Source organism: Salvelinus alpinus, chromosome 3, assembly GCF_045679555.1.
Source record: "Salvelinus alpinus chromosome 3, SLU_Salpinus.1, whole genome shotgun sequence".
Lineage (NCBI taxonomy): Eukaryota > Metazoa > Chordata > Actinopteri > Salmoniformes > Salmonidae > Salvelinus > Salvelinus alpinus.
The window spans coordinates 3139971-3161367 of record NC_092088.1 but is presented as its reverse complement, the minus strand read 5'-3'; the positions used below and the strand labels follow the sequence as shown (position 1 = coordinate 3161367).

General features: G+C 46.0%; 2 protein-coding genes across 2 annotated transcripts in view; both read right to left on the bottom strand.

Annotated features, from left to right (window-relative positions):
• Positions 1-744: 744 nt before the first annotated feature.
• On the bottom strand, positions 745-4977 carry LOC139569921 (mitochondrial import receptor subunit TOM20 homolog). The gene is made up of 5 exons (XM_071391287.1): positions 4675-4977; positions 4138-4184; positions 3675-3756; positions 1642-1784; positions 745-1327 (listed from the first exon to the last, which is right to left on the bottom strand). The coding sequence occupies exons 1-5, from the start codon at positions 4796-4798 to the stop codon at positions 1283-1285; spliced, it is 441 nt and encodes a 146-aa protein (XP_071247388.1). The 5' UTR covers positions 4799-4977; the 3' UTR covers positions 745-1282.
• Positions 4978-11071: 6094 nt separating this feature from the next.
• arid4b (AT-rich interaction domain 4B) overlaps positions 11072-21397 on the bottom strand; it is a 295187-nt gene continuing 284861 nt past the window's right edge. Inside the window, exons 24-25 of the mRNA XM_071391284.1 lie at positions 18353-18499; positions 11072-12638 (exon numbers count right to left, since the gene is read on the bottom strand). Of these exons, the coding sequence (XP_071247385.1) occupies positions 12496-12638; positions 18353-18499 (290 nt within the window). The 3' untranslated portion in view covers positions 11072-12495. The remainder of the gene's footprint in view (positions 12639-18352; positions 18500-21397) is intronic.

Sequence of the window (21397 nt, the reverse complement as noted above, 5' to 3'; positions counted from 1 at the left end):
TCTGGCCAAAAGTAGTGCACTAAATAGGAAGCCATATGGCTCTGGTCTAAAGCAGTGCACTAAATAAGGAGCCATAGTGCACTACTTTAGACCAGAGACCTATAGCTCCCTATATAGTGCACTACTTTAGACCAGAGACCTATAGCTCCCTATATAGTGCACTACTTTAGACCAGAGACCTATAGCTCCCTATATAGTGCACTACTTTAGACCAGAGACCTATAGCTCCCTATATAGTGCACTACTTTAGACCAGAGACCTATAGCTCCCTATATAGTGCACTACTTTAGACCAGAGACCTATAGCTCCCTATATAGTGCACTACTTTAGACCAGAGACCTATAGCTCCCTATATAGTGCACTACTTTAGACCAGAGACCTATGTAAGGATTAGGGTGCCATTTGGAATCCTACCGTAAGTATTCTAAAATGTCTAACCACAGAAAGCAACTCCCCTCCTACCTACATTACTCCATCCCCATTGTAGAAAGCTGCTCTGTTCACTAGTATGAACATGAGATCGCCTGTGTGCAGCCTCAGGGAATCTCAGAAAGCTGGCTGTCCGTCTCCTACCCCACTATGCTGTTCAGGCTGAGGCTCCAGTGGCTCAGGGGAAATACTGATAAAATGGTGTCCTACCCAATTCAATCTGTAAACCGCAACTAAACACAACCATTCTGGCACGAATCTTCATGCATTGCTACTGCCATCTAGTGGCCATGCAGACTACAGAAACAGACAATACACATTCTCACATTTTTATTTCATGACTTGATGTAAAAAACACAAAATGTACATATTCCACTGACATCTTAGAAAACAATTGACCTAATAAAGAGAGCCCACTCCACTCCACATATACATGACACGGGGACAAACAGAGCCAACCTCTTTACATAATGTTTCATGTACAATTGGGAAAATGTACCCTGCAGCACCACATTTTGAAATTATGCGTCATCTCTACATAATCTAGAGTATTAGTTATATATATAAAAAAAATATTCAATTTGTTTAGGCTAAATAATATAACACACTCATTTAGTCTGTCAAGATTAGTAGAGTCTGAGATGAGGGCTACTGCATAGGGAATGTTTTACAGTAGACTGAAGAGGGGACATGGGACAGGGCTTCTCTTATATAGCACTGAGGCATGGGGGAGGTACAGTCAGCCAATGTCCTGGTTGGTGAGAAAGACACCCAATGGCAGCCATCTTGACTAGGCCACACAGCCAGTCAACAGCCACACATGCAGTTGCACACACAAACCTCACCAACTCATTCACTCAACGTCATCTTCTGCCAAAGTCTGAGAACTCACGATTCTCTGAAAAACAGAGAGAAACGTCACTGAACATCTCAGCCATGGTCAGGCCTGAATCCTGACAATCTAATCAGTGACATTACACAAAAAAATTGTCTTTCAAGAAACAACTGACAAGATTAATGTCCTAGAGCTGAAAGAATATGCTATCTTTAAGCTATTTTTGGTGACACTAACCCCTCCCGTGGCTAAAGTTTCCTCGTCTATATCAGCATACAAAAAAAAAATGCAAAGGCATGCCAAATAAATTGCTCCATTCTAAGTGTGGATATGGGAAGAGAGACCTAGCGTCTTCCGCGTGAGAGAGCATCACTCACCTGGCTGATGGTGGGCAGTTTGGTGATCAGCATCTGGAACACTGGAGGAGGCAGAGTCTGCTGTAGCACCTGGAGCAGCTGCTGGGGCTGACCACACACCGCTATGGCATTTGTTAGATGGTCTACACCCGTCTCGCTGTCTCCTGTTGGGGTGGTCGACATGATTAGGTCAGGTGGTCTACTTCCTTCTCAAGCTGCAGTCCAAAACACGTTATTTATACCACCGAAGCCCCTTGCGCTAGCCACTTCCCCCTCGGGGGAATCCAGATTGAAACCGGATGCAGTTTGAGTGCCATCTTAAGTGGAGGTCCAATTCACTGGCGTTGCCTCCTCGGCCCTCAATAAAGCTCGAGGGAGCAACTGAACAACCATGGTCACTTGCAGGGTTGATATGACCCACAGTTCAATGCAAACTAGTCGCATGTCAAACTCGTGACTGCGAAGTATCAAATTTAAAACAAGGCTGCATTTTCAGCATGTAAAAGGAGTATGAAGCTATAAAAACCAACACTACCAGTCAAAAGTTTTAGAAAACCTACTCATTTAAGGGTTATTTTCATTTTTACTACTTTGTAGAATATCTAAGACATTAAAACTAAATAACACATACGGAATCACACAGTAGCCAAAAAAAAGTGTTAAACAAATCAAAATATATTTGTGATTCTTCAGAAAAGCCACCCTTTGCCTCAGTGACAGCTTTGCACATTCTTGGCATTCTCTCAACCAGCTTCATGAGGTAGTCACCTGGAATGCATTTCAATTAACAGGTGTGCCTTATTAAATTTGTGGAATTTCTTTCCTTGTTAATGCATTTGAGCCAATCAGTTGTGTTGTGACAAGGTAGGGGTGGTATACAAAAGATAGGGCTAACTCTTCAGGAGACTGTGTGAATTAGGCCTTCATGGTCAAATTACTGCAAAAAGAGACTTGCTTGGGCCAAGAAACAAGAGCAATGGACATTAGACTGGTGGAATTTTGTTCTTTGTTCTGGAGTCCAAATTGGAGATTTTTGCTTCCAACCACCGTGCCTTGGTGAGATGCGGAACTCCTACAAAACTGTTGTAAAAGCATTCCAGGTGAAGCTGGTTGAGAGAATGACAAGTGTGCAAAGCTTTCAACAAGGCAAAGGGTGGCTATTTGAAGAATATCAAATATAACATGTGTTTAACACTTTTGGTTACTACATGATTCCGTATGTCTTACTTCATAGTTTTGATGCCTGTAAAAATAAAGAAACCCTTGAATGAGTAGGTGTCCTAAAACTTTAGACCGGTACAGTACGTATGCATGTAAATAGATTTTAGCGTTGGCAAATTGGCTTAGTCTCGTAGTGATGACCCTATAAAACGTTGCTAGACATTTTTTGCAATTCTGAAATGTATTGGAATAAATTACCAAACTATAAAACTAGCTAGGCAGTTATGGGTAAATGCAGCTAGCTACCTGACAGGAGTGCTAGCTAGGTACGTTAGCTTACTAGGTACATTAATAGCTTTAGGTTGGTTGTTTTTAAGCTCAACTTCCAGAATTCCACCGAAGATGTTGCCAGTCTGAGCATCTCTCCCTCGCTTGGGCAAGAGACACTTAAGGTACACTGTGACGACATAAAACAGGGGCTGAGGGTTTAGTTTAAAACGCAGCCTCAGCCTCCTGTAGGGGTGGTAGACATAATTAGGTAATGTGGTCTAATACATTCTCATCCATCAATGAAAAAAAATGACAATTACATAATTAATGTCATAGAGCTGAAAATAACCAGAGCCCCCGACACGGGTCCCTGGGCTACAGATCTCTAGTTTGATAGTGCACCTCTCCTTGTTCCACAAGCTAACATTAGCAACCAGGAGGTTTATGAGAATACACAGTTGAACATCGGACCAGACACTAATGCCACAGCTATTCCAGAAGGGGTCAATCTGAGTTCAAGTGACCATCCTGTTACTCAGGACCAGATAGTAAGTTAGTCTCTGAGTAGCGTTTAGGACTGGGTGTGTATGAAAGACCAGGTGATGGCCATGGAGAAAACTCACCTTGTGCTAGCAGCTCCTCTCCCAGTTGGATTTCCTCCAGGAAGAAGTTCTGTACAGCCTCCGCATCCTTCAGGTCAGGCAGCTAAATGGCAGACAGGTTAGCAGACAGTCAGTACAGGTTAGCAGACAGTCAGTACAGGGAAGACAAAGAGCCTTCTGAAAGCACCAACTCCATATCATCTCGAGGCTCCTGAGTGGCACACTGGTCTGAGGCACTGCATCTCAGTGCTAGAGGCGTCACAACAGACCCTGGTTCGATTCCGGGGTGTATCCCAACTGGCAGTGATCCTGAGTCCCATAGGGCAGCATACTTTTGGCCCAGTGTCATCCAGGTTAGGTTAGGTCATGGTTTGGTCTGGGTAGGCCATCTTTGTAAAATACGAATTTCTTCTTAACTGACTTCCTTAGTTAAATAAAAATACATTTGCCCCATGATCTGTCCATTGTTTGTAATGTTTCTTACCGTTATTAGTCCAGTCTTCTCTTGGGAAGACTTCTGTTTACTTCTGCCTGTTGAAACAAATGGCATATTTGATGACTGGTATGCTAAAGAAAGGGTGACTTTCAGAGAAATGTCAGTTACATGAAAAAGGGTAATAAAACATATATTTAAAAAGGAGTCGGCTTGTTTAAACCATAAACATATAATTATATGGTGAACGTTACTAGTCTATGTAGGAGAGGAGGTTGACTTAGCTTGTTATCTATACACCACCATTGACTTGCTTACTATAACTGTTGACAAATCATCCTTAATATTGGATTGCCCTGATTGATTCATCAGCAACGCTAGCTAGATGGCTAAGCGGATATGGTGGCACTTCGCTAGTTAACCAACTCGGTACCAGTTAGCAATAACATAAACCAAACACAATGCTAAGCGTATGCTTTTAATGCAGTTATATCACGCTAGATAGTTAACAAAACATTTGTAAACTAGCCAGCCATTTGTCGCAGGTACAAAAAACACGTGTCTTTCCAGTTTGCTAACATGACTTACGTTCTTGCAGCCTTTTCTTGAAGTTCGGATCACTTCGTCGTTTTCTGTCGAAATAAACGCAATATCCAATGAACAGGGCTCCGGCCACCCCAGCGACCATGGTGCTGGTTTTAGCCCCCATCATGTCCGGAGAGCAGAGTAGACACACCACTAAGTTAACTAGCCAGCATGCTAGCTACTGACTCTTCCTGGGAATGAGACTGACTGCGCATGACCCCCATCTCATTATTCTAACTATATGCATGACCCCCGTCTTGCGTCACTGGACTCACACCTGCGCAGTGACTCCAGCTGATTGAATATTTAGTTGTTTTATTACATACAGCTGATTGAATATTTAGTTGATTGTTTTATTACATACAGCTGTTAGTTGAAATAGTTAGCAGGGCCGTCATTCGGGTAAAACGGTTTACCGTGTAACAACAAAATGGAAGAAAAAGAAACGGGGAGGGACCTACCTGAATTTGTCCAATAGAAACTCTCGTTTTTAATTGCAAAAAACGTTTCCCGTTCGGTGTTAATGGTTTCTGTTGCAAAACGTTTTGCAACAGAATCTTTACGCCCAAGAGTTCAAGGGTTTACTCCTTGTTCAAGGGCATACTTTACAGAAGGCAAAGTGGATTTGCCATTTATTTTGAGTTACTGAAATGATTTATTTTGTTATTACTGTAGTACAAGTACACTACTACCAAGTACAGTCAATCAAAATCATTCCTTCTCAATGTTAGAGTTGACCAGAATACATTTCGATGATCTAGCTTTAGGAGACTCTCCAGAGCCAGTGCATTCAACTAAGGTAGGTAAAACAACCACATTATCCACAGATTACAGCCATTTCAAGTACATCTAGAGATGTGAGTGTTGAGCAGATATCATGTGACATTTCCACCAGACCAAAGACAATGAAGTTCAAACTATGGTATTTATTTCAAACAGAGGCTTCTTTTTTTTTTTTTTTTTTTGCTTACAATTTGTACAATAAATTACACATGTATGAATACCCATTTTCTGACGGGCCTAATAAATACTATAGAGTTTTTTTTTCATAAGCTTTATCACACTCTCTCTCTCTCTCTCTCTCTCTCTCTCTCTCTCTCTCTCTCTCTCTCTCTCTCTCTCTCTCTCTCTCTCTCTCTCAGACCATTCCACAGAGGTCCGTGAAACTGTACAGGGAAATACCATAACCGTCTTTTCAGAACCGCTAAACCCAGTGAGCAAAATCGGGTCGAAAAGACATCAACCAAAAATATGTATTTTCAACATCTTGTGCTCATAGGGTATGCTTCTGATTCAAGCTAACATAAAAAATAAAAAAAAACACAAAAACAAAAAAAACAAATGAACAAGCCAAGACAGAGTACAAAGCAAATAACCAGTCTAGAAAAAAAATTTAAAAATCTGAAAACCTCAGAACAAAAAGGTAAACAAATGAAACCAAATAAACCTTGTACCCAAATGGTGCCCTACTCCCTATATAGTGCACTACTTTTGACCAGGGGCCATAGGGTTCCATTTGTGACGCAAGCCCTTGTCCCCCAGTGAGGACCAGAATGAGAAACGAACGGGGAAAAGAACATACATGCTTCGACCCTCCTCACTATGTACACTAATGAAACTACAAGTTAAAACAGTACGACTGCCTGTACACAAAAGTACACGTTATCATTATGAGCAGTGCAAGATATTAAATAGCTTGACTCAAATCACTCTTCTTCTCAATATACAAATGTATAACAAAGGCATACAATTACATACAAGTTGCCAAACAACAGACATAATATCATACAGTAGGAATCTATACAAACTACGCATTCCAAATGGCACCCTTTATAGTGCACTACTTTTGACCAGGGCCAATAGGGAATCTCATAGGGTAGTGCACTACTTTTGACCAGGGCCAATAGGGAATCCCATAGGGTAGTGCACTACTTTTGACCAGGGCCAATAGGGAATCCCATAGGTAGTGCACTACTTTTGACCAGGGCCAATAGGGAATCCCTTAGGTAGTGCACTACTTTTGACCAGGGCCAATAGGGAATCCCATAGGTAGTGCACTACTTTTGACCAGGGCCAATAGGGAATCCCATAGGGTAGTGCACTACTTTTGACCAGGGCCAATAGGGAATCCCATAGGGTAGTGCACTACTTTTGACCAGGGCCAATAGGGAATCCCATAGGGTAGTGCACTACTTTTGACCAGGGCCAATAGGGAATCCCATAGGGTAGTGCACTACTTTTGACCAGGGCCAATAGGGAATCCCATAGGTAGTGCACTACTTTTGACCAGGGCCAATAGGGAATCCCATAGGTAGTGCACTACTTTTGACCAGGGCCCATAGGTAGTGCACTACTTTTGACCAGGGCCCATAGGTAGTGCACTACTTTTGACCAGGGCCCATAGTTAGTGCACTACTTTTGACCAGGGCCCATAGTTAGTGCACTACTTTTGACCAGGGCCCATAGGTAGTGCACTATAAATGGAGTAGGGTGCTTTTTTCAGATGCAACCAAATGGAGGAAACACTGGAGTCTGAAATAATGGTTGTTTACACATACAGCACTTTGTTGTCATAAATGCACAACTACAATATTGTTTTCACCATAATCCTGGTCAGATTATAGAGAACAGAACCAAGACAGGATTATTTGGTGGGGGGGGGGGGGGGGGGGTGAAGAGTTGGGTAAATCAACATGATTATTTGTTGGTGGTGGGGGTGGGGGGGTTAAAACAACATGATTATTTGTTGGTGGGGGGGTGGGGGGGTTAAAACAACATGATTATTTGTTGGTGGGGGGGGGGGGGGGGGGTTAAAACAACATGATTATTTGTTGGTGGGGGGGGGTGGGGGGGTTAAAACAACATGATTATTTGTTGGTGGTGGGGTGGGGGGGTTAAAACAACATGATTATTTGTTGGTGGGGGGGTGGGGTTAAAACAACATGATTATTTGTTGGTGGGGGGGGGGTTAAAACAACATGATTATTTGTTGGTGGGGGGGTGGGGGATTAAAACAACATGATTATTTGTTGGTGGGGGGGAGGGTTAAAACAACATGATTATTTGTTGGTGGGGGGGTGGGGGGGTGAAGAGTTGGGTAAAAGGAGAACTGGTGAGGATTTGGAAACACTATCGATGATCTTTATAACTTTACTGTCAATGTATTTCACCTTATATTTTCTATATAATAATCTTGGAACAATCAATTACACATCTGGGACACATTCTTATTAGATTTCTAAATGTCTTCTGCAGCATAACAGACTACTATAATCTGTACAGACCACTATAATCTGTATAGACCACTATAATCTCTACAGACTACTATAATCTGTACAGACTACTTTAATCTGTATAGACCACTATAATCTGTACAGACTACTATAATCTGTACAGATTCCTTTAATCTGTATAGACCACTATAATCTGTACAGACTACTATAATCTGTACAGACTCCTTTAATCTGTAGGGGTAAAGATTTGATAAGAATGCTGAATCTGTATAGACTCATCAAATCTCACCCCTACAGGTTATAGAAGAACACAGGACTGATGAGGAGTTGGAAACATGGTGGTACAACACCTACTGTCTCAGTATATTTCTCTTGGGATAATTAATTACTAACCTGGGAATTACCACTGAACAAAAATATAAACGCAACATGTAAAGTCTTGGTCCCATGTTTCATGAGCTGAAATAAAAGATCCCAGAGATGCTTATTTCTCTCAAATGTTTACATCCCAGTTAGTGAGCATTTCTCCATTGCCAAGATATTCCATCCACCTGACAGGTGTGGCATTTCAAGGAGATTAAACAGCATGATCATTACACAGGTGCACCTTGTGCCGAGGACAACAAAAGGCCACTCTAAAATGTGCAGTTTTGTCACACAGCACAATGCCACAGATTCCTCAAGTTTTGAGGGAGCGTGCAATTGGCATGCTGACTGCAGGAATGTCCACCAGAGCTGTTGCCAGAGAATTTAATGTTAATTTCTCTACCATAAGCCACCTCCAACGTTGTTTTAGAGAATGTGGCAGTATGCCCAACCGGCCTCACAACCGCAGACCATGTGAATGCGGTTTGCTGATATCAACGTTGTGAACAGACGTTGGTGGCGGTGGGGTTATGGTATGGGAAGGCATAAGCTACGGACAACAAACACAATTGAATTTTATCGATGGCAATTTGAATGCACATCAATACCGCGGCGAGATCCTGAGGCCCGTTGTCGTGTCATTCATCCTCCACCATCACCTCATGTTTCAGCATGATAATACACGACGCCATGTCACAAGGATCTGTACACAATTCCTTGAAGCTGAACATGTCCCAGTTCTTCCATGGCCTGCATACTCACCAGACATGTCACTCATTGAGCATGTTTGGGATGCTCTGGATCCATGTGTATGACAGCATGATCCAGTTCCCGCCAATATCCAGTAACTTCACACTGCCATTGAAGAGGAGTGGGACAACATTCCACAGGCCACAATCAACAGCCTGATCAGCTCTATGAGGAGATGTGTCGCGCTGCATGAGGCAAATGGTGGTCACATCAGATACTGACTGGTTTCCTGATCCACTTCCCTACCTTTTTTAAAAGGTATCTGTGACCAACAGATGTATATCTGTATTCCCAGTCATGTGAAATCCATAGATTAGGGCCTAATGAATTTATTTAAATTGACTGATTTCCTTATATGAACTGTAACTCAGTAAAATGTTTGAAATTGTTGCATGTTGCGTTTATATTTTAGTTCAGTAAATATTTTTTTGATGCAGAATGCTGCGTAGTCCCCTTGGCAGTTGGCCATTTAATTCAGTGCTTTCTTCTCAATCCGGAGCGTCTAATCTAGATAATCTGAACGGCGTGATTAAAAAACACTCTGATTTAGAAATCCAAGAGCCATGAGTTGAAAAGACTGATAAACCCGACAAGATACAACGCTCTCCATTAGGCTTCATTAAACCTGCCAGACATCTCCATCATTACACGTGTATGTATATGCTGCCACATTAACTGGTAACTGTATTCAGTAGCAGACCAAGGTTGTGTTCCAAATGGAACCCTATTCCCTATATTGTGCACTACTTTAGACCAGAGCCCATAGAAAGTAGTGCACGATATAGGTAAAAGGGTTCCAATTTGGGACTCATACCTATATACATTAGATCCTGGCTAAAAGAGTTTAGTCCTCTCCACATCAACCTCTACAATCATCCTGAATATCAATATCAATAATATCTGTCTAGAAACGATCAATATCTGTCATCTACAGTCACAGGCCTGCCCGGAGCAGTCTGTCATTCATACAGGCCTGGCCGGAGCAGTCTATCATTCATACAGGCCTGGCCGGAGCAGTCTGTCATTCCTACAGGCCTGGCCGGAGCAGTCTGTCATTCATACAGGCCTGGCCGGAGCAGTCTGTCATTCATACAGGCCTGGCCCGGAGCAGTCTGTCATTCATACAGGCCTGGCCCGGAGCAGTCTGTCATTCCCACAGGCCTGGCCCGGAGCAGTCTGTCATTCCCACAGGCCTGGCCGGAACAGTCTGTCATTCCTACAGGCCTGGCCGGAGCAGTCTGTCATTCATACAGGCCTGGCCCGGAACAGTCTGTCATTCATACAGGCCTGGCCCGGAGCAGTCTGTCATTCCTACAGGCCTGGCCGGAGCAGTCTGTCATTCATACAGGCCTGGCCCGGAACAGTCTGTCATTCCTACAGGCCTGGCCCGGAGCAGTCTGTCATTCATACAGGCCTGGCCCGGAGCAGTCTGTCATTCCTACAGGCCTGGCCCGGAGCAGTCTGTCATTCCTACAGGCCTCTGAAAGACAGACCATTTTAATTTCTAAGAACCATCAGGACTGAGAAAGTCGGACAGGAGGGGGAATGTTCCCTCTTAAGAGATGTCTTAGGGTTAGACAATAACAAGGCCTTTAACAGTAGCCTTTATGTTCATCAGCTTCATGGCTCCACTTCTCTGGATCTCTACAGTAGGCCTACATACGAAGCCTCTCCTCCACACAGCGCTTACGGACCACGGTCACGGTATTGGGTCGAGACGAGAGTACCATTTCCAAGATGTAGTGGCTTAAGAAGTGAAGATGGACAGAGAGAGAAATCCACGGTTTCTATGAGTACACGCACTACACGCTTATGTTTAGTATGTACATCGTGTGACTTTGAACCTTGAGCATTCCCTTTGACAAGCTCGACATACACAGGGCTCCACAGGGCTACATAGGACAAGGACCTTGATGACACAGTACACACCATCGTCAACCCAATCTAAACTTCCTCGAGATGGAAAGAATCACTATTGCTTGGAGAAAACAACTCTTATAAATGTTTATCAATTGAAAGAAAAATATACTTTTTGGTTGTCGTTGTATTCCCCCCCCCCCCCCCCCCCCCCTTCAAATCTTCATAAAAGTGCACTTAAGTGCAATTAGCTTGCCAAGGAAACAGCTGTGGATAGAAAATAGTGTTTGTTTTGTCTTGTTGGTCTGGTTGTCTGTGTTGTTGTATCTCTGTTGTTGTTCCAGTATGGAGATTGAGTTGTCTGTCCTGCTGGGAGGGAGTTGGGAGTAGGGGGTGATGAGGCCAAGCTGTTGGAAAGGGGTTCTGGGGTGGAGAGGCATGGATAAGAGTGGAGGTTTAAGTAGGGGGCATTGAGGCCTTGGTGCTCTCCGGTTTGAAGTGGGGATGTACTGAGGCTTTGGAGTGGAGGCGTTAGTGGTAGGGACCGGGCCTTGGTGGGTGTTGGGGGTATTTTGGGATGGGGACCAGGGAGGTGCTGGTTAAGTGCTCAGTGCTGTGTCCTGGGACTCAGAAGGTCGGGAGGGGTGAGGGGTTGTCCTAGGACTCAGAAGGTTGGGAGGGGTGAGGGGTTGTCCTGGGACTCAGAAGGTTGGGAGGGGTGAGGGGTTGTCCTGGGCCTCAGAAGGTCGGGAGGGGTGAGGGGTTGTCCTAGGACTCAGAAGGTCGGGAGGGGTGAGGGGTTGTCCTAGGACTCAGAAGGTCGGGAGGGGTGAGGGGTTGTCCTAGGACTCAGAAGGTTGGGAGGGGTGAGGGGTTGTCCTAGGACTCAGAAGGTTGGGAGGGGTGAGGGGTTGTCCTGGGACTCAGAAGGTCGGGAGGGGTGAGGGGTTGTCCTGGGACTCAGAAGGTTGGGAGGGGTGAGGGGTTGTCCTGGGACTCAGAAGGTTGGGAGGGGTGAGGGGTTGTCCTGGGACTCAGAAGGTCGGGAGGGGTGAGGGGTTGTCCTAGGACTCAGAAGGTTGGGAGGGGTGAGGGGTTGTCCTAGGACTCAGAAGGTTGGGAGGGGTGAGGGGTTGTCCTAGGACTCAGAAGGTTGGGAGGGGTGAGGGGTTGTCCTAGGACTCAGAAGGTTGGGAGGGGTGAGGGGTTGTCCTAGGACTCAGAAGGTTGGGAGGGGTGAGGGGTTGTCCTAGGACTCAGAAGGTTGGGAGGGGTGAGGGGTTGTCCTGGGACTCAGAAGGTTGGGAGGGGTGAGGGGTTGTCCTGGGACTCAGAAGGTTGGGAGGGTGAGGGGTTGTCCTGGGACTCAGAAGGTTGGGAGGGGTGAGGGGTTGTCCTAGGACTCAGAAGGTTGGGAGGGGTGAGGGGTTGTCCTAGGACTCAGAAGGTTGGGAGGGGTGAGGGGTTGTCCTGGGCCTCAGAAGGTTGGGAGGGGTGAGGGGTTGTCCTGGGACTCAGAAGGTCGGGAGGGTGAGGGGTTGTCCTGGGACTCAGAAGGTTGGGAGGGGTGAGGGGTGTCCTGGGCCTCAGAAGGTTGGGAGGGTGAGGGGTTGTCCTGTCACCTACACTCTACAGACACCACAGAGTTCTGAGAGGAGGAAGAGGACGACACAGGAGTGTCGGCTAGTGTCAACATCACCGCTGCTGTTAGAGAGCTGGAGGACGGGGACGAGGAAGAGGAGGAAGACGCAGCCACCGTACCTGGGGAGCAGAAACAACATGGTGGTCAGATGGAGCAGAAACAACATGGTGGTCAGATGGAGCAGAAACAACATGGTGGTCAGATGGAGCAGAAACAACATGGTGGTCAGATGGAGAAGAAACAACATGGTGGTCAGATGGAGAAGAAACAACATGGTGGTCAGATGATATAGAAACAACATGGTGGTCAGATGGAGCAGAAACAACATGGTGGTCAGATGATGCAGAAACAACATGGTGGTCAGATGGAGAAGAAACAACATGGTGGTCAGATGATGTAGAAACAACATGGTGGTCAGATGGAGTAGAAACAACATGGTGGTCAGATGGAGCAGAAACAACATGGTGGTCAGATGATGCAGAAACAACATGGTGGTCAGATGATGTAGAAATAACATGGTGGTCAGATGGAGCAGAAACAACATGGTGGTCAGATGGAGCAGAAACAACATGGTGGTCAGATGGAGCAGAAACAACATGGTGGTCAGATGGAGCAGAAACAACATGGTGGTCAGATGATGCAGAAACAACATGGTGGTCAGATGATGTAGAAATAACATGGTGGTCAGATGGAGCAGAAACAACATGGTGGTCAGATGGAGCAGAAACAACATGGTGGTCAGATGGAGCAGAAACAACATGGTGGTCAGATGGAGCAGAAACAACATGGTGGTCAGATGATGCAGAAACAACATGGTGGTCAGATGATGCAGAAATAACATGGTGGTCAGATGGAGCAGAAACAACATGGTGGTCAGATGATGCAATAACAACATGGTGGTCAGATGGAGCAGAAACAACATGGTGGTCAGATGGAGCAGAAACAACATGGTGGTCAGATGATGCAATAACAACATGGTGGTCAGATGGAGCAGAAACAACATGGTGGTCAGATGATGCAGAAACAACATGGTGGTCAGATGGAGAAGAAACAACATGGTGGTCAGATGATGCAGAAACAACATGGTGGTCAGATGGAGAAGAAACAACATGGTGGTCAGATGGAGCAGAAACAACATGGTGGTCAGATGATGCAATAACAACATGGTGGTCAGATGGAGCAGAAACAACATGGTGGTCAGATGATGCAGAAACAACATGGTGGTCAGATGGAGAAGAAACAACATGGTGGTCAGATGGAGCAGAAACAACATGGTGGTCAGATGGAGCAGAAACAACATGGTGGTCAGATGGAGCAGAAACAACATGGTGGTCAGATGATGCAATAACAACATGGTGGTCAGATGGAGCAGAAACAACATGGTGGTCAGATGATGCAGAAACAACATGGTGGTCAGATGGAGAAGAAACAACATGGTGGTCAGATGATGCAGAAACAACATGGTGGTCAGATGGAGAAGAAACAACATGGTGGTCAGATGGAGCAGAAACAACATGGTGGTCAGATGATGCAATAACAACATGGTGGTCAGATGGAGCAGAAACAACATGGTGGTCAGATGATGCAGAAACAACATGGTGGTCAGATGGAGCAGAAACAACATGGTGGTCAGATGGAGCAGAAACAACATGGTGGTCAGATGGAGCAGAAACAACATGGTGGTCAGATGGAGCAGAAACAACATGGTGGTCAGATGGAGCAGAAACAACATGGTGGTCAGATGGAGCAGAAACAACATGGTGGTCAGATGGAGCAGAAACAACATGGTGGTCAGATGGAGCAGAAACAACATGGTGGTCAGATGGAGAAGAAACAACATGGTGGTCAGATGATGTAGAAATAACATGGTGGTCAGATGGAGCAGAAACAACATGGTGGTCAGATGATGCAATAACAACATGGTGGTCAGATGGAGCAGAAACAACATGGTGGTCAGATGATGCAATAACAACATGGTGGTCAGATGGAGCAGAAACAACATGGTGGTCAGATGATGCAGAAACAACATGGTGGTCAGATGGAGCAGAAACAACATGGTGGTCAGATGATGCAGAAACAACATGGTGGTCAGATGGAGCAGAAACAACATGGTGGTCAGATGGAGCAGAAACAACATGGTGGTCAGATGGAGCAGAAACAACATGGTGGTCAGATGGAGCAGAAACAACATGGTGGTCAGATGGAGCAGAAACAACATGGTGGTCAGATGATGCAGAAACAACATGGTGGTCAGATGATGCAGAAATAACATGGTGGTCAGATGGAGCAGAAACAACATGGTGGTCAGATGATGCAATAACAACATGGTGGTCAGATGGAGCAGAAACAACATGGTGGTCAGATGATGCAGAAACAACATGGTGGTCAGATGGAGAAGAAACAACATGGTGGTCAGATGATGCAGAAACAACATGGTGGTCAGATGGAGAAGAAACAACATGGTGGTCAGATGGAGCAGAAACAACATGGTGGTCAGATGGAGCAGAAACAACATGGTGGTCAGATGGAGCAGAAACAACATGGTGGTCAGATGATGCAATAACAACATGGTGGTCAGATGGAGCAGAAACAACATGGTGGTCAGATGGAGCAGAAACAACATGGTGGTCAGATGGAGCAGAAACAACATGGTGGTCAGATGGAGCAGAAACAACATGGTGGTCAGATGGAGCAGAAACAACATGGTGGTCAGATGGAGAAGAAACAACATGGTGGTCAGATGATGTAGAAATAACATGGTGGTCAGATGGAGCAGAAACAACATGGTGGTCAGATGATGCAATAACAACATGGTGGTCAGATGGAGCAGAAACAACATGGTGGTCAGATGGAGCAGAAACAACATGGTGGTCAGATGGAGCAGAAACAACATGGTGGTCAGATGGAGCAGAAACAACATGGTGGTCAGATGGAGCAGAAACAACATGGTGGTCAGATGATGCAGAAACAACATGGTGGTCAGATGGAGAAGAAACAACATGGTGGTCAGATGATGCAGAAACAACATGGTGGTCAGATGGAGAAGAAACAACATGGTGGTCAGATGGAGCAGAAACAACATGGTGGTCAGATGGAGCAGAAACAACATAGTGGTCAGATGGAGCAGAAACAACATGGTGGTCAGATGATGCAATAACAACATGGTGGTCAGATGGAGCAGAAACAACATGGTGGTCAGATGGAGCAGAAACAACATGGTGGTCAGATGGAGCAGAAACAACATGGTGGTCAGATGGAGCAGAAACAACATGGTGGTCAGATGGAGCAGAAACAACATGGTGGTCAGATGGAGAAGAAACAACATGGTGGTCAGATGATGCAGAAACAACATGGTGGTCAGATGGAGAAGAAACAACATGGTGGTCAGATGATATAGAAACAACATGGTGGTCAGATGGAGCAGAAACAACATGGTGGTCAGATGATGCAGAAACAACATGGTGGTCAGATGGAGCAGAAACAACATGGTGGTCAGATGGAGTAGAAACAACATGGTGGTCAGATGATGCAGAAACAACATGGTGGTCAGATGGAGCAGAAACAACATGGTGGTCAGATGGAGTAGAAACAACATGGTGGTCAGATGGAGCAGAAACAACATGGTGGTCAGATGGAGCAGAAACAACATGGTGGTCAGATGGAGCAGAAACAACATGGTGGTCAGATGGAGAAGAAATAACATGGTGGTCAGATGATGCAGAAACAACATGGTGGTCAGATGGAGAAGAAACAACATGGTGGTCAGATGATATAGAAACAACATGGTGGTCAGATGGAGCAGAAACAACATGGTGGTCAGATGATGCAGAAACAACATGGTGGTCAGATGATGCAGAAACAACATGGTGGTCAGATGATGTAGAAACAACATGGTGGTCAGATGGAGTAGAAACAACATGGTGGTCAGATGGAGCAGAAACAACATGGTGGTCAGATGATGCAGAAACAACATGGTGGTCAGATGATGTAGAAATAACATGGTGGTCAGATGGAGCAGAAACAACATGGTGGTCAGATGATGCAATAACAACATGGTGGTCAGATGGAGCAGAAACAACATGGTGGTCAGATGATGCAGAAACAACATGGTGGTCAGATGGAGCAGAAACAACATGGTGGTCAGATGGAGCAGAAACAACATGGTGGTCAGATGGAGCAGAAACAACATGGTGGTCAGATGATGCAGAAACAACATGGTGGTCAGATGATGCAGAAATAACATGGTGGTCAGATGATGCAATAACAACATGGTGGTCAGATGGAGCAGAAACAACATGGTGGTCAGATGATGCAATAACAACATGGTGGTCAGATGGAGCAGAAACAACATGGTGGTCAGATGATGCAGAAACAACATGGTGGTCAGATGGAGAAGAAACAACATGGTGGTCAGATGATGCAGAAACAACATGGTGGTCAGATGGAGAAGAAACAACATGGTGGTCAGATGGAGCAGAAACAACATGGTGGTCAGATGGAGCAGAAACAACATGGTGGTCAGATGGAGCAGAAACAACATGGTGGTCAGATGATGCAATAACAACATGGTGGTCAGATGGAGCAGAAACAACATGGTGGTCAGATGGAGCAGAAACAACATGGTGGTCAGATGGAGCAGAAACAACATGGTGGTCAGATGATGCAATAACAACATGGTGGTCAGATGGAGCAGAAACAACATGGTGGTCAGATGGAGCAGAAACAACATGGTGGCCAGATGGAGCAGAAACAACATGGTGGTCAGATGATGCAGAAACAACATGGTGGTCAGATGGAGCAGAAACAACATGGTGGTCAGATGATGTAGAAACAACATGGTGGTCAGATGATGCAGAAACAACATGGTGGTCAGATGGAGCAGAAACAACATGGTGGTCAGATGATGCAGAAACAACATGGTGGTCAGATGGAGCAGAAACAACATGGTGGTCAGATGGAGCAGAAACAACATGGTGGTCAGATGGAGCAGAAACAACATGGTGGTCAGATGATGTAGAAACAACATGGTGGTCAGATGGAGCAGAAACAACATGGTGGTCAGATGATGCAGAAACAACATGGTGGTCAGATGATGCAGAAACAACATGGTGGTCAGATGATGCAGAAACAACATGGTGGTCAGATGGAGCAGAAACAACATGGTGGTCAGATGATGCAGAAACAACATGGTGGCCAGATGGAGCAGAAACAACATGGTGGTCAGATGGAGCAGAAACAACATGGTGGTCAGATGGAGAAGAAACAACATGGTGGTCAGATGGAGAAGAAACAACATGGTGGTCAGATGATGCAGAAACAACATGGTGGCCAGATGGAGCAGAAACAACATGGTGGTCAGATGATGCAATAACAACATGGTGGTCAGATGGAGCAGAAACAACATGGTGGTCAGATGATGCAGAAACAACATGGTGGTCAGATGATGTAGAAACAACATGGTGGTCAGATGGAGCAGAAACAACATGGTGGTCAGATGGAGAAGAAACAACATGGTGGTCAGATGGAGCAGAAACAACATGGTGGTCAGATGATGCAGAAACAACATGGTGGTCAGATGGAGCAGAAACAATATGGTGGTCAGATGATGCAGAAACAACATGGTGGTCAGATGATGCAGAAACAACATGGTGGTCAGATGGAGCAGAAACAACATGGTGGTCAGATGATGCAGAAACAACATGGTGGTCAGATGGAGCAGAAACAATATGGTGGTCAGATGATGCAGAAACAACATGGTGGTCAGATGATGCAGAAACAACATGGTGGTCAGATGGAGCAGAAACAACATGGTGGTCAGATGATGCAGACTCACTCTCTCTCTCCTTCTTCTTGATGCGTTTGCGTCGTCGGTCGATAGAGGCCACCTCAGACTTGAGGGACAGGTAGTGGTTCCTGATGTCCTGTAGCTTCTCCTGCAGGAAGGAGATCCTCTCCAGACTAGACATCTTGTCCAGGTCCGCTAGGGGAGGAGAGATATGAAGACTGGTTTCAGTGGGAGTGAGAACATGTTTTAACGGCCCAGCGCAGTCAAAAACAAGATTTTCCTGTGTTTTCTATATATTTCCACACTATGAGGTTGGAATAATACGGTGACATTGTGAAAATGACGATAATGAGTGTAAGTGCGGTTTGAAAAGACCACCTGAAATGTCAGCCTGTTTTGGTGGGATGGTGTTTTGGCCTCCCTGGTGACATCACCATGCAATAAATGTGTTAATACACCCAGAGTTCCCTAATCTTTCTGCCAATAACAGCTAGTCTTCCCCTCCTCAATCAGACCACTGCCAGAAAGACCTAGCTAAATTCTTTCTTGAGAAACATTTAAAAGTCAGGACTCGGTGGGATGGAGAGGCACAGCATTTAAAAGTCAGGACTCGGTGGGATGGAGAGGAACAACATTTAAAGGAGAGGAACAACATTTAAAGGAGAGGACTCGGTGGGATGGAGAGGCACAACATTTAAAGGAGAGGACTTGGTGGGATGGAGAGGAACAACATTTAAAGGAGAGGACTCGGTGGGATGGATAGGAACAACATTTAAAGGAGAGGACTCGGTGGGATGGAGAGGAACAACATTTAAAGGAGAGGACTCGGTGGGATGGAGAGGAACAACATTTAAAGGAGATGACTCGGTGGGATGGAGACGAACAACATTTAAAGGAGAGGACTCGGTGGGATGGAGAGGAACAACATTTAAAGGAGAGGACTCGGTGGGATGGAGAGGAACAACATTTAAAGGAGAGGACTCAGTGGGATGGAGAGGAACAACATTTAAAGGAGAGGACTTGGTGGGATGGAGAGGAACAACATTTAAAGGAGAGGTCTCAGTGGGGTGATTCTGACTAGAACGCTAAACAGCACAGTGTGCCGTATGTCAATGCTTCAAGTGCTAGTTGCATGTTTTATTTTTTTTGCAAATCACCCCCCCATGGTGCTCTCTGTGGTGTTCTCTATGGTGAGGGTGCTCTATGGTGAGGGTGTTCTCTATGGTGAGGGTGCTCTATGGTGAGGGTGTTCTCTATGGTGAGGGTGCTCTCTATGGTGAGGGTGCTCTATGGTGAGGGTGTTCTCTATGGTGAGGGTGCTCTCTATAGTGAGGGTGCTCTATGGTGAGGGTGCTCTATGGTGAGGGTGCACTATGGTGAGGGTGCTCTATGGTGAGGGTGCTCTATGGTGAGGGTGATGGTGCTCTATGGTGAGGGTGCTCTATGGTGAGGGTGCTCTATGGTGAGGGTGCTCTATGGTGAGGGTGATGGTGCTCTATGGTGAGGGTGCTCTATGGTGAGGGTGCTCTATGGTGAGGGTGCTCTATGGTGAGGGTGCTCTCTATGGTGAGGGTGCTCTCTATGGTGAGGGTGTTCTCTATGGTGAGGGTGATGGTGCTCTATGGTGAGGGTGCTCTATGGTGAGGGTGCCCTCTATGGTGAGGGTGTTCTCTATGGTGAGGGTGCTCTATGGTGAGGGTGCTCTATGGTGAGGGTGATGGTGCTCTATGGTGAGGGTGCTCTATGGTGAGGGTGCTCTATGGTGAGGGTGCTCTATGGTGAGGGTGCTCTATGGTGAGGGTGCTCTATGGTGAGGGTGCTCTCTATGGTGAGGGTGTTCTCTATGGTGAGGGTGATGGTGCTCTATGGTGAGGGTGCTCTATGGTGAGGGTGCCCTCTATGGTGAGGGTGCCCTCTATGGTGAGGGTGTTCTCTATGGTGAGGGTGATGGTGCTCTATGGTGAGGGTGCTCTATGGTGAGGGTGCTCTATGGTGAGGGTGCTCTCTATGGTGAGGGTGTTCTCTATGGTGAGGGTGATGGTGCTCTATGGTGAGGGTGCTCTATGGTGAGGGTGCTCTATGGTGAGGGTGCTCTATGGTGAGGGTGTTCTCTATGGTGAGGGTGATGGTGCTCTATGGTGAGGGTGCTCTATGGTGAGGGTGCTCTATGGTGAGGGTGCTCTCTATAGTGAGGGTGCTCTATGGTGAGGGTGCTCTATGGTGAGGGTGTTCTCTATGGTGAGGGTGATGGTGCTCTATGGTGAGGGTGCTCTATGGTGAGGGTGCTCTATGGTGAGGGTGTTCTCTATGGTGAGGGTGCTCTATGGTGAGGGTGCTCTCTATGGTGAGGGTGTTCTCTATGGTGAGGGTACTCTCTATGGTGAGGGTGCTCTATGGTGAGGGTGATGGTGCTCTATGGTGAGGGTGCTCTCTATAGTGAGGGTGCTCTATGGTGAGGGTGATCTCTATGGTGAGGGTGTTCTCTATGGTGAGGGTGTTCTCTATGGTGAGGGTGCTCTCTATGGTGAGGGTGTTCTCTATGGTGAGGGTACTCTCTATGGTGAGGGTGTTCTCTATGGTGAGGGTGATGGTGCTCTCTATGGTGAGGGTGCTCTCTATGGTGAGGGTGTTCTCTATGGTGAGGGTACTCTCTATGGTGAGGGTGTTCTCTATGGTGAGGGTGCTCTATGGTGAGGGTGATGGTACTCTCTATAGTGAGGGTGTTCTCTATGGTGAGGGTGCTCTCTATAGTGAGGGTGCTCTATGGTGAGGGTGATGGTGCTCTCTATGGTGAGGGTGTTCTCTATGGTGAGGGTGCTCTATGGTGAGGGTGCTCTCTATAGTGAGGGTGCTCTATGGTGAGGGTGTTCTCTATGGTGAGGGTGCTCTCTATAGTGAGGGTGCTCTATGGTGAGGGTGCACTATGGTGAGGGTGCTCTATGGTGAGGGTGCTCTATGGTGAGGGTGCTCTATAGTGAGGGTGATGGTGCTCTATGGTGAGGGTGCTCTATGGTGAGGGTGCTCTATGGTGAGGGTGCTCTATCTGATGGTGAGGGTGCTCTATGGTGAGGGTGCTCTATGGTTAGGTTGCTC

What these genes read in the sequence shown, in the direction of transcription:
- LOC139569921 (XM_071391287.1), bottom strand. Translation starts at nt 4,798, where the DNA reads ATGATGGGGGCTAAAACCAGCACCATGGTCGCTGGGGTGGCCGGAGCC. An exon ending in AGAAGACTGGACTAATAACG is followed by an intron (nt 3,757 to 4,137) that starts GTAAGAAACATT and finishes TCTGCCATTTAG; the next exon opens with CTGCCTGACCTGAAGGATGC. An exon ending in AGAGGAGCTGCTAGCACAAG is followed by an intron (nt 1,785 to 3,674) that starts GTGAGTTTTCTC and finishes CCACCCCAACAG; the next exon opens with GAGACAGCGAGACGGGTGTA.